At 43.7% G+C, this 12,710-nt stretch overlaps 1 protein-coding gene across 3 annotated transcripts in view; it reads right to left on the bottom strand.

Moving 5' to 3' along the window:
* MOB3B (MOB kinase activator 3B) overlaps positions 1-12,710 on the bottom strand; it is a 278,921-nt gene that overhangs the window by 92,482 nt on the left and 173,729 nt on the right. For all 3 annotated transcript variants that reach the window (XM_058301953.2, XM_058301955.1, XM_058301956.2), the window contains exon 3: positions 5,948-6,150. In XM_058301953.2, coding sequence (XP_058157936.1) covers positions 5,948-6,150 — 203 coding nt within the window. The remainder of the gene's footprint in view (positions 1-5,947; positions 6,151-12,710) is intronic.

Consider the following 12,710-nt stretch of genomic DNA (forward strand, 5'->3'; position numbering starts at 1 on the left):
GGAACAGGCTTTGGATGCTGAGAAATTACCCTCCACACCTGTTTGAAGTGGAAGTAAAATGTGTGAGTAGGTGAAATAATAAATGTAGAGAGCTTGGTGCAATGCATATCTGACACCCAGGAAATACAGCTATTGTTTATTTCTTGAAAATGCTTGAGCACTTTGCACATCATAAGAACTCAGAGTGGGATGTCATAGCCCAGTGCTCGTGGGCAGATTGAAGAATGAGGATGAATAGACTTTTCTTTGCCCATGAAGACCTGCTGTATGAGGAAGTTCAATTCCCTTCCATCTCTCTCTCTTAAATCTGCTCTCCTCTTCACACCATGCAGCAGAGGGGAGTGTGTGATTGGAGTGCGTGGCAGCAGGGAGGAAAAACTCAAAACCTAGAGACACATACAAAGATAAGCAGGGTTGCTCAAGGTATGTCCCAAAGATCACGATCTTTATAGGATATTAATGGGTGATGACATTTTTTTAAAAGTCCAGTAGCCAAATACAGTTAAATTGGGTCATTGGGTGGGCTTTGCAAAACTGAACCAGTTTCTTCACTGGATGACTTTAATCTGATAGCCATTAATCTGATCCTGCACATTGTGAGTTGTAGGGTAGAGCTGATATAACATTTTGCTCACTTGACCAAGGAAGGAAATTTGTTTTCACTGAGCATCACTCACTCTGTACTGGCATTTTGAAGAACACTCTTGGGAAATGCAGATCCTCAGGTTATTCTCCTTTGCTTTACTTTCCCACCTGACTGAGCTAACCCCCAGTCCTAGAGAGGGAGGAAAGCGACGTGGAAAAAATAGTCATTCTCAAATTTTCATCTAGGGTCTTGCCACTCAGAGTGTGGTTCTGGAACCAGTGACACTGATAACAACTGGGAGGGAAATGCAGGCCAAGCCCCACCCCAGACCTACAGAAGCAGAATATGCCTTTTAACTAGGTCCCCAGGCAGTTCATATGCACATGAATGTTTGAGGTGGTCATACTGAGGGTACTTAGCACCAAGCACTAAGCTCAACAATTCTGACTTAGTGTATTTGTGGTGAGGCCCAGGTACACGTGGTGGATGCAGGTGGTCTGGGGCCCCCTACTGAGGATCATGATTTAACTGAAGTGTTCCTATGACTCACGCACCTCTGCAAGGTAGGTGATGGGTATAACTACCTTCAGTGCTAGAAATAACATGATGGAGCCCTGGAGAGCCAAGGTCACCCAGAGGTCAGCAGATGCCTAAGGGTGAACAAGCACCTCCTGCCTCTACTTGCCAGTCTCTCTCCTCCTCCAGCGCTAACAGGCTCTTTATTCACCAGAGACTGCATTGCTAACAGGCCCCCTCAAGTCTGCTTTTGTTTTCAATGAAAGGCCAAAAAAACACTGCTGGCTATTTGTGTTTGCAAATGATAATTTTTGATTAGCTCAGCTCTGTCCCCAGATTGCCAAGCTGCCAGGGACCAAGAGTAGCTTGCTTATTCAATCAGGGTCTGGCCTATTTTCTAATTATCAGGGTATTTTGGGCTGGTTTCCCCCAAGAGTGAACTTGCTTGCGTATGTACGGACCATCCTCAGCTGCTGCATTTACATGAGGAATGGATGATTTGTCACATCCCTGTCTATGTCAGTGCTCTAGCCTCGCCCTCCCTGTTGGAGACCAAATGAAATGGCATGTGTTTTCCTGGGTTCCCAGGCTGCTGGGAGGCAGCAGCTGAGAAGCAGGTCCGGGAGGAGCCATGTGGCAAGCCCTACGGGTGGCTGGACATGCTGGCCTTGCCCACTGGGCTGGCAAGAGCAACCTCTTCCCAGCTTAGGAATTTCAAATCGTTTCCCCATTCAGAGGGTGACCAACAGTCCAGTTTGCCGGGACGGAGGGTTTTCCTGGGACACTGGACTTTTGGTGCTAAAACCGGGAGGGTTGGTCACTAGTCACCCTATGCCTGACATGCCAGGGTAGAAGTGCAGTGTGAGAGCATTCCCTGAGTGACCTATCTGCAATTTGGAACAGAAAACTGACTAGGAGTTGGGGCCCCTTCTTTGTCTACGTGGCCTAAAGCTTATGATGCATCCCTTCACTTCTCTGTGCTGTAATCTGCTTTTAATCTCTATTACTAATCTATGGGATGAAGCATTATTTTCCACAAGGGAATGGGTAAGTGGCCTCTCTGAGAAACAGGCGGTACCAAAGAAGCAATGGCTGGTATATCCCTTTGAATGGAGATGCATCATCCTTAAAGTAATCTCAACTCAAAACTGTATTAAGCATTTATTATGCACTAGGTATACAGGCAATGCAGGCTAATGTTCTGTATACCCCAAGCCCTCAAAAAGTTGACAGTCCCACTGGAGAGACTAATACAAATACAACCAACTGCATCTGCTACAAGACTACCTAGGACACGGCTGAGATGGCCAAGGGCCGTGGAAGCCAGGAATGAGAGTTGGAATATTACAAAATTGTATGAGAAAGCCCTGGGAGGCCCTCACAGCCCCCCCCACCCCACACACACACAAATCCTCTTGAGTTTCTTCTTTATCTTTCAAAATTTGAAATTCCCAACGAAAGAGCTGACCCAGGTAGCCAATCAAGCCCCTAGTTAATTACCCTTGACCCAATACAAAATAGAACCCTGATCCTGTCTCTATAAGATGGACAAACCCTAGTCCAATCAATAGGAGTCAAGCTAACTTCCTTTCTTTGTCTATAAACTGTTTCCATCCCGCACACTCCTAAGCTTCTTCCCTTGCTGCAGCTAAACTTTAGTTACAAATGAGGAAATGAGCTTTGAGAAGCCAAGTATCTTGCCCAAGGATATAAGTTAGTAATCGAGGTGTTCAGGATTTGAACCCAGAAAGTCTGAGCCTTATCTTAAATGCTGAATCGCCTAGTTGGGGGATACTGGACCCTACACAACCAGTGTGTTGGATAACCAGTCAACACCAGACAAAAGTAACAGGGTGGGCCCAGAAGACAGAGGAGTGTGGCCGTGAAAAGGAGAAGCATAGTGGTGAGAAACGGGAGGTGGGCCTCTGAGTTCTACACTGCGGAATCCCAAGGCACCACACCAGGAATGTCCCACTAGAGGTGTGGGAACTCTGGGAATGCTGCCCTCTGGCCTTTAGCTACATTAGATTCCAAAAAATGTACAATTAGAATGTGAAGCCAAATGCCTGACTTCATCATCCTTCAAGGGCCAAAGATGGGTGACATTCATCATTTTATATTCTTTAGACTTCACTAAATTTGGGAGAGTGTCTTTCTCACGTATTTAGAACATCTAAGCAACTTGCTTTGCATATATAAACTACTTAAGATATGCAAATCAAAAATGTGTTGTTTGATATGCTGTAGCTGATTGTAATATGTGCAATACAACAGTACACTTAGAAGTCAAGTATTCAACACCATCATTTATTTGAAATGACAGCTCTCTTTTCAGCAATAAAAGTCCACAAGTATAGCATTCCTAGTGGGCACCAGAATATGCTAAGTATCTGGAGTCAGATATAATTTAATTATTGTTCTCAGAAACATGCTCAATACCTCTTGCTGTCCCTTTATAGGTCTTGGTTTGTAAAGCAAATGCATAATCTGGGGCAATTAAGCATTTTTAAAAATAAAACTTGTTAATATGTAAAAACATTAAATAATTAATTTCCTAATGATTACATTGAACAAAACGTAAGGATAGTGTTTCAAGCAAGATTTAAAGACATATAAGCTTCTGGGGAAAAAGAAACTGACACCAAGCTTGCTCACTTTCTCTATTTCTGGTTAATCTAATCTTGGCTTTTCTCCCAGGTCCCCAAAGTGGCTGTTTTCCAGAATGTTGCCTTGTTTGGAGTGTTGTATGACTCTAAGGCTTCAAGTGAGCTCCCAGCACTGCCAGGTGTTAGCCTCCCTAGAGCCCATTTTCAATTATAGTAATTAACTGAGAGTCTTTTGATGGCAGAGAGGATCTCTCTACTTGCTAACCTACACTCAACTTTATCCGACAATGGCCTTTACCTTTGTATGTAAAGGAGAGATCAAGGGAAACAGACATGGTTCAACTGACAGAGCATCACCAGGGCCTCCTGATCTGTGTGGTAAATTGGTCCACATGCAGGGCTGCGGTGCACAAGGACTGCCCTGCCACATAGGGGCGCCCCTGCATAGGGGTGCCCCACACGCAAGGAGTGCGCCCCGTAAGGATAGCTGCCCCAGTGAAAAAAGCGCAGCCTGCCCAGGAGTGGCACTGAACATGTGGAGAGCTGATGCAGCAAGATGATGCAACAACAACAAAAAAGAGATGCAGTTTCCCAGTGTTGCTGGATAATGGGAGCAGAGGCAAAAGAACACACAGTGAAAGGACACAGAGAGCAGACAATGCGGGAAAGGGGAGAGAAATAAATAAAATAATTTTTTTAAAAAAAAGGAGAGATCGACTTTCTACTCTACCCATCTGAGGTTTCTGCTCCTTTACCTCAGTAAAACCACAAGTGAGAGCACTTAGGAGACCATCTTCCTTCTGGTGGGCATTTGCGGAGAGTATTTCCCCTCTACATGAACATGTTCATAGGGAAGAACAGAACTAAAAGGCCAGAGAAGCAGAAGGATAGGAAATTCACAGTGGTTCCTCTTCATTTGCATGTCCTCTAGCCACTCTTTCCTTTGTCCTTGACATTTTATGAAATTTACCTTATCGATTCTTTCCAGTGGTTTAAACTACCTTGAGTGGTTTGCACAGCCCTTCCCCTTAAAGCTCTTATAGTGCCTATGTACCCACAACAGTCTTTATACAGGATACAGTAGCAAAACTCAACCATCAATGCCTTTTAGTTGCTTTCCACCATAGTTGCCTAACTGACAACCTGGTTCCTGCCCCCCAAGAGCTTTCTGGAAAACTACTGTGTATGGAAAATGAAGAAAATCAGCTCTTCTTTAGATGCAAGAGATATCTCAACTGTATCCTGAATGTCTTGCTTTGTTCCAGAATTTTTGAATGATGCAAGGGAAAATATTTGTGCCATGAACCCTCACAGCATGCCAATAGTTTTCAAGTTGAGAAGCTCTGAAAGGGATATATAAAATTCACTGACATCTTTTTTTGCAAGATGCAGGTACTATACATAAGAGAAAGGCTGACAGGGTAGCAAAGGAGGACAGCCAGGCCCCAGCAATCTGGCCATTATTTAAATGGAACTGGATGGAATTTAGTTGCTTTGTCAGCTATATTTAGTAAAACTGCCACTTACTTAAACTGTTTAAAAAAAAACACGATTGTACAGTAAAGCAAGGCATTATACTAGATAAGTCCTCAATAGACCCAACCAGAAATCACTGTGATAAGGCCATCCACTCATGTTACAAAGGGTATTAGAATTCTCAGGGGTCTTTGGCATCTAAAAGATGGATTGAGTCCAACTGTAAAAATAGCTTATGGATAAAATAAAAGTAGTCCCCATTCACCTAAAAATAATACTTAGGTTTTATATCAAAGGTTCTGGATTCTCATATATTCTATTAAAACTACATTGCAGGGGATTCTTTATGAAAAGCCAAGTTCCTGTGACACTGTATTCTCAATTTGGGTTTACTTCTGTCTCTGTTTCTGGAGTAAAAGCTACTCAAAGGTAGTTTACTTGATTTTGTATGCCTAGCAACTCACAAGTAGGCACTAAATATTTATTTACTAATGATGAAATGTTTCCGAGCCTTTTTGATTAAAGTTAAATAAATAGGTGACTGATTTTGGAGATGATATTCCCACTAAATTCCACCACTTCTAGGAGAGGAATCTAAGACCCTCACTCAGCCTTCAGCAGACCTCTAAACCTATTCCAATTCTGCAGTCTCCCACAAACAACTAAACTCGAGTGAGCCTTTCCAAAGCCTCGCAGTGGAAGGAGGCAAAAGGCTGGGTTCCTGGGGGTGTCTCAAGGACCACTGCTGCACGGAGACACTCACCAAGGGCTCTAGCTCCTTGCGGTCTATGAGGTTCATCTCTGTCACAAAGTAATAGAAGTGTTTGTAGCAGGTGTTGACATGGGCTTCTGCACCCATCACAATGACCCGGTCGAAGTGGTGGATGTAGACATGGACGAAGACTCGGAAAAGGCGGCACAGGATCTTCTTGCAGATTTGAAGGAAGTTTTTTGGGAAGGGAACACCTAGAATGAAAAAAAAAAGGAATGAAATCATGATGGGAAAAGCTTTGGCAAACCTGGGAGGCCAAGAACAAGTCTGGAGAATGGCCCTGACCATGAGCTTCCAAGCTGGCCTATGAAAGCCCAAACTTACTTGGGAAGCGCTGTAAGAAACTGTCGGAAAAATGGCTAAAAGAGGGTCAAACACCAAGAAGGATCAGAGAGAGATGAAAATGAGTGAAGAGGGCCAGATATGTTTCTTTGGTTGTATTTTTTTTGGTGCGGATACACTTTGTGTATCAAACATGAAAAAATACTTTTTCTTTCTAAAAATAAACACATACCCCCCTTCTTACTTTTTTAACTTTCCTACTTTTTTAGGGCACAAGAAAGTTCATCTTCCTTTTACCTGTAATAGAAGAAAACTGGTCAGAGGAGGGATATGTTACAGGGAGACACCCAGTCCCTGTCACAGGAGTAATAGGGGATGGTGGGGACTGGAGCAAAAAAAGGAGCAATCACTGCTCAACTCCAGCCAACAGAGGCCGTGTGGGGCAGAGGCCCAGGCTGCTAGAATAATTGATATTTTCAAGGCAATTCTGATAATTCCTATATTTTCTTGCTAGATTTCTAAATTGTTGGCAAGTACAGATTAAAAAAAAAAGAAAAAGAATAAAACACCACGGAATAAAACAAAACATCTCTGTAAATCACATTTGGTCTTCAGGCTACCACTTTACAAATTCTATCCAAAACCTTTTTTCTGAGATATACACTGCTTCTGAGCTGGGAGAAGTCAAGAAACTTGATACTTTTCATCATGCTCATTCCCCCTTCATCTCTCTGAGGAAGGTTAGATTTGTGAAGTTATGTTTTTCATTCATAACACACAAAGGATGAGTGGTTAAACAGAATCACCCAAATTTCCTGCCTGATGGCCACTGCTTCCAGCTTGGTTAAGGCGTCAAACAGCAGGATGGCAAGGCCACTTCCTCTCTCCTCTCAAACACCACTTAAGCTCTTGTTATTTACGTTGCTCCTAAGTGGTGCATTGTTGTAATGGATCCCTAAGTTAAACAGACTTTGTTTGAATTCCTATTCTGCTCTTTTTCCAGCTGTATGACCAAGGGCAAGTTATTGAACATCTCTGAGCTTCAGTTTTTCCATATTTAAAATGCAAATAAAAACCCCAATAGTTGTGAGGACTAGAAGTGGTACTTGGACAATTTTGGTTTCTTGTTTGTAAAACATGAGTCATAATAAGTCCTTGTTGCTTGGCTAAATGAATGTTAATATCAGTAAAAATCCTCCTTTGGTGCCTAGAATATAGGAAGAACTCACTAAATTGGAATGCCCCCAACTCTTCTCTCTTTAAGGCAAGATCTGGAGCCAGCCTTACATTGCTTTAAGGAGAAGAATTATCACCAGCCTTTCAGAAGAATGCAGAGCAGGGCTCAGGGACCTGGGGGTCTGCAGCCCTTGCCTGGGCAGGGACCCAGTGGCAGCTGGCTGGTAAAAGACTCTCTGTAAGGGGTTCACATGGGGCCCCCAGGGCAGGATGAGAGAGACAACACATCGGGCAGTCGGCACTGACAGAATTGGCCTCCCTAGGGCCCTGGCTCTGATACTGACTTTTCTTCAAAGTCAAAGTGGCAACACATCAAATGAACCCAGGGAGACATGGGGACACAGCTTGGCAGCTGACTGCCTGGGCAACTGAGGCTGGGTTTTGGCGGGGGGGGGGGGGGGTGAGGTAAAGCTGGGGAGAAGGTGGAGAGGAGCCACTTGCAGAGCTGCTGCAGTGGGACCAGCACAACCCCACTGGTGTCTTTGAAGAAGCTGAATCCCAAAGGCATTGGGCTCCTTCTAGAGTGCCTGCATGCCCAGTGGACAGGGGATCACATCACCCATCCAGTGGCAGGAAGTCGACATGTAGGATCTTTACAACCTCTCAGTGAAATAGATGTTTGTTTTGTTTTGTTTTAAGATTTATTTTTTATTTATTTCTCTCTCCTTCCCCTCCCTCCCCCACCCAGTTGTCTGCTCTCTGTGTCCATTCACTGTGTTCTTCTGTGACCGCTTCTATCCTTATCAGCGGCACCAGGAATCTGTGTTTCTTTTTGTTGCGTCATCTTGTTGTGTCAGCTCTCCATGTGTGTGGCACCATTCCTGGGCAGGCTACACTTTCTTTCACGCTGGGTGGCTCTCCTTATGGGGCGCACTCCTTGCGGGTGGGGCTCCCCTACACAGGGAACACCCCTGCGTGGCACGGCACTCCTTGCGCGCATCAGCACTGGGCATGGGCCAGCTCCGCACGGGTCAAGGAGGCCCGGGGTTTGAACCGTAGACCTCCCATGTGGTAGGTGGATGTCCTATCCATTATTCCTACTTTTCAAATGAAAAATCTGGCTCAGAGGCATGACTTACCTTGCCACAGGCCACTCAGCTAAGATGGCAAGGGCTGGGATTTGGACCAAGTCTGTCTGACTTGAAAACCCAAAGTGTCTGGTTATGTTTGGAGTGTGATTCCCTCTCCTGCCTACAATAGAGGGATTGCTCATTTGTATGGACAGGGAGGCAACTAAAGATTACTCTTCAGTGGCACAAAAATCTAATTAAAGGAAAGGGGGTCAGGAATGAAGGGTTGAAAAAGAGAGCCACAGATGTAGATTTGGTAAGAGGTCAGCTGATAGATTCCACTGCCTTCAAGGAGAAATGTGCTTTCCGTTCCCGGGCTTAAGACCATGGACCAGGCACTGATAGTTAAAGCTAATATTTACTGCATTCTAGGACTATGCCAGGTGCTTTGTATGGATTAGCTGATGGGGTCCTCAGAACCACTCTTGAAGGAAGGCACTATTATTATTTCTATTTCACAGATGAGGAAATAGACCTGGGAAAATGAAGTCACTGTGCAAGGTCACTTAGCTGGCAAATACTAGAGGAGGATTTGGAACAAGTACTCTAACTCCAAAGCCAGTGAGCTCCTGCCACTCTGAATTCCTGACATGTTGCTCTGGTGTTCTGCACATACCTTAATCCCCGTGGCCCTTCCATTTCAGGTGGCCTGAACTCTTTCCCATGTGACTCCATGGTGGAGGCTTACCAGCTGCTAGGGAATTCAGGGAATTTCAGCTGCGCCAATTCACCTGCATGGCCCTTTAAGCCAGTCCCCACACCCATGACTACACATTAGGCAAAGACTTGAACATGTGTAGAAAGTATGTGGCAGTTGCTGGGGCCCTCTAGATTGTTCATGAGCTACTTTTTCCCACTCCATCCCTGTCTCTGCTCAGCTCTGAATTCTTGGCTATGCCCTCCATTCTATACCTGGCATCTGGTCTTGAACTTAGTTTGCCTCTTACCTCCCCCTTTTAAGTTATGACTGGGAATCACCTTTCTAGTAGGTGGTTTTGGAGTCTGAAGGATCTAGTTTAAAATCCTAGCCCTACCATGACTACATACCTTCATGACTGTGCTTCATCTGTAATATGTGTAAAAACCATTTATTTACATGTGGGGTTCTTGCATAATACCTGTACAGTGACTGGCACTTAGTAGAAACTTTGGTACTAAGTTCTACTTCTGTTATTTCCCACCTGGGCCACGGGCAGGTAGGAATCTACTCTCGAATTCTGGTCCTGGCTCTTCCACCATTCCCTCCCTTACCTGTAATTAATTCTGCAAAACTGAAAGTTGCAAATGGATCAAGTCAGGACATGTTCAGCTTGTACCACACTCACCCTGGGCGAGCACCAGCAGCTGGAAGGAAGCTGGGAGTCAGTCCTAGGATGCCTAGGAATTCCAGCAGGTTCTCTGTTAAACCAGAGGTAAAATCCCAGCTCATGGAGTGTATGGGATTAAGAATAAGAAAACTACACAGCATCTGGGAAATTCATTTAATTATTGCTGGCCCAGGCGCCAATTCTATAGCTTGGGTACTATCTTTGCCCCTTTCTCCCTTTCTCACTTGCCTTTCAGGTGTTCAGGTTATTATGTGTGTCTATGTGTGTGTGTGTTTTAAATAAACTTTCTTCTGAAGGTAGGAAATTGAAGAGATTGTCCCAACAAATGTAGGGAAACTGGATGTTGATGTCAACCTCTGGCAGACTCTGGAAATTTCCCACATTGTGTAACTGGCCTCATGGCAGCAAGATGGGGCATGATCCAGCCCTACTGATCAGCTCCCTTCCCACCTAGGTCCTAAAGCATCCAGATCTTGAAAACAGATTGATCCAATACCCATTAACAGCCAAATAAAAGGGAACCTTGAGTGAGGCCTGATATGTGTGTGTGTGATGCTGTTGAATCTCAGTGACCCCTGTCAGTAGTAGTATTAAAAAAAAAAAAAAGGTAATTGAGGTTTAGTTCCGTTAAAGCCTCTGTCCCAGTCCATATAGCTAAAAGGAGATAGAGTAGAGATCTGGCTCCAAAACTCAGGTTCTTTCTTCCATATCCTGTTACTACAGTCTGCATGGAGTCAGGACACGTGATGGGTTGAGACCACCATTTTATTATCTGCACTTAGCTCAGTACCTGCATGTATAAGGAGCTCAATAAATGTTTGCTGCTTTTAAATGAATACGGTCTACAGGAGGAATAATAATGGCTAATGAATCATCTCAAATAGAGACGTGGCTAATTATAATGGCAACCTGCACACAAGGTAAAGGTAACTGGGTAATGGCTGGGTCTGGGCAAAAGGTAGGTCTTTTGTGGTCCATGTAATAATACTGACTCAGCATCAGGGCCATAACCAACACCTTCCTTTTGTGCCTTCTCCCTCTCTTGAGAATATAAATTGCTAAGGACCCTCTACTTTAGTAGTTCCTAATATGTATTTTAGAAATCACTAAACCTGGGAGATCCTCTGCTAAAAAAAAAGAAGGTTACGAGGTCAAATATATTTGCAAATATGATGCTTTCATAAAGATTTACAATGTACCTAGGCATAGTAAAGGATCTGAGAATTCATATAGCAAAAAAAAAATCATATTTAACTCTGGATCCCTCTTTCCCCCAAATACCTATTGGTTTAAAACACAGGCTCTGTAATCAGACTTCTTAGGTTTCATTTCTGGCCCGACCACTTATGTGGCAATTGTTAATTGCATATGACTTAGTGTCTCTAAGCCTTAGTTTCCCCATCTCCAAATGGTGATATTAATAGCACCCATAGTTCATAAGGTTTTTTTGTGAGGATTAAATACTTAAACACATATCAAAGGCTCTGCTTAATGCCTAGGAGAGAGTAAGCACTCTATTGTAAATGTTAGTTTTAGTATCCCATTAGTAAAATGTTCTTTATAACATACTTTGGGATCATATTCATCTTACATATTTATTTTCAGAAGAGCAGGCTTGGTATTAATATAGCAATTCTTGACATACAAAGAAATTAGAGTGGCAGGTACTCAGTGAAGCACTGGGTTATGGTCTGCCTTGAATTATTTTCTGAGTTTCTCATATTTATATCTTATATTGCTATAAGTTTCACAGCAAAGGGATTATTTTATACTTCAATTCTACCTTTAAAAGCACCTGGCACAGGGCTAGGTAGAGAATATGTCGTCAATCAAAACTGAATTATACGAAGCAGATGTGGCTCAAGTGATAAGGCCTCTGTCTACCACATGGGAGAACCCAAGTTCAATCCCTGGGACTTCCTGGTGAAAAAGAAGAAGAGAAAGCGTGCCTGTGTGGCAAGCCAGTGCCCACGTTTGAGTGCCCACGTGGTGAGCCAAGTTCCCACGTGAGTGCCTGCAGGGTGAGCCAGTGCCCACATGGTAAGCCAGTGCCCACACAAGTGAGTCACGCAGCAAGATGATGATACAACGAAAGAGAGACAATGTCAAAGTGAAGTGCAGCAGAGACCAGGAACTGAGGGGGAGCAATTGACAGGGAACCTCTCTCCACATCAGAGGTTTCCAGGATCGAATCCCTCTGAATCCTAGAGGAGAAAGATGAGAAAAGAAGACAAAAAAGAGAAATAGATACAGAAGATCACACAGCGAATGGACACAGACAGCAAAAATAGTAGGGCAGGGGCAGGGGCTGGGGCAGGGGCGGGGGAGGGAGGAACTGAATTATAGAAAAGAACAGTAATCTTATTCAGACAAGATGTAAATCCATCATCTTCCATCTGCAGGAGGAAAAAACCCACAGCAGAAATTACAGCTTTTTCCCCCAGCATTTTGATATAGTTCCTGGCATGGAAGGACATATCCCGCTTTTGGGGAAAAGGGAGGAAACTCTGGGTTGAAGAACACTTTCATATAGCCGAGGAGGTGGGAAGAAAGAATCTAAAATCCATCTCATTCTATCATTAAAGCCTCCCTTCTTCTCATTTTAATCAAGTTTTTCAAGTAGAGAGAGTGAATTTTCAGTCACTGTAGTCAATTAGAAAGTTAATGCTAGACAATATTAACCAGCAGTCTTAACTGAAGTAGACTGCATGTCTTAAATTAAGGGTTTGGAGTTAAATTTTGACTAGTCTTATAATAACCCAGACAAACCATCCAGCAATAAGCCAAGTCAGTTAGATATGTATTGATGATGTAGAAAATGAACTTTGATCAGAAGGT

Source organism: Dasypus novemcinctus, chromosome 8, assembly GCF_030445035.2.
Source record: "Dasypus novemcinctus isolate mDasNov1 chromosome 8, mDasNov1.1.hap2, whole genome shotgun sequence".
Taxonomy (NCBI): Eukaryota; Metazoa; Chordata; class Mammalia; order Cingulata; family Dasypodidae; genus Dasypus; species Dasypus novemcinctus.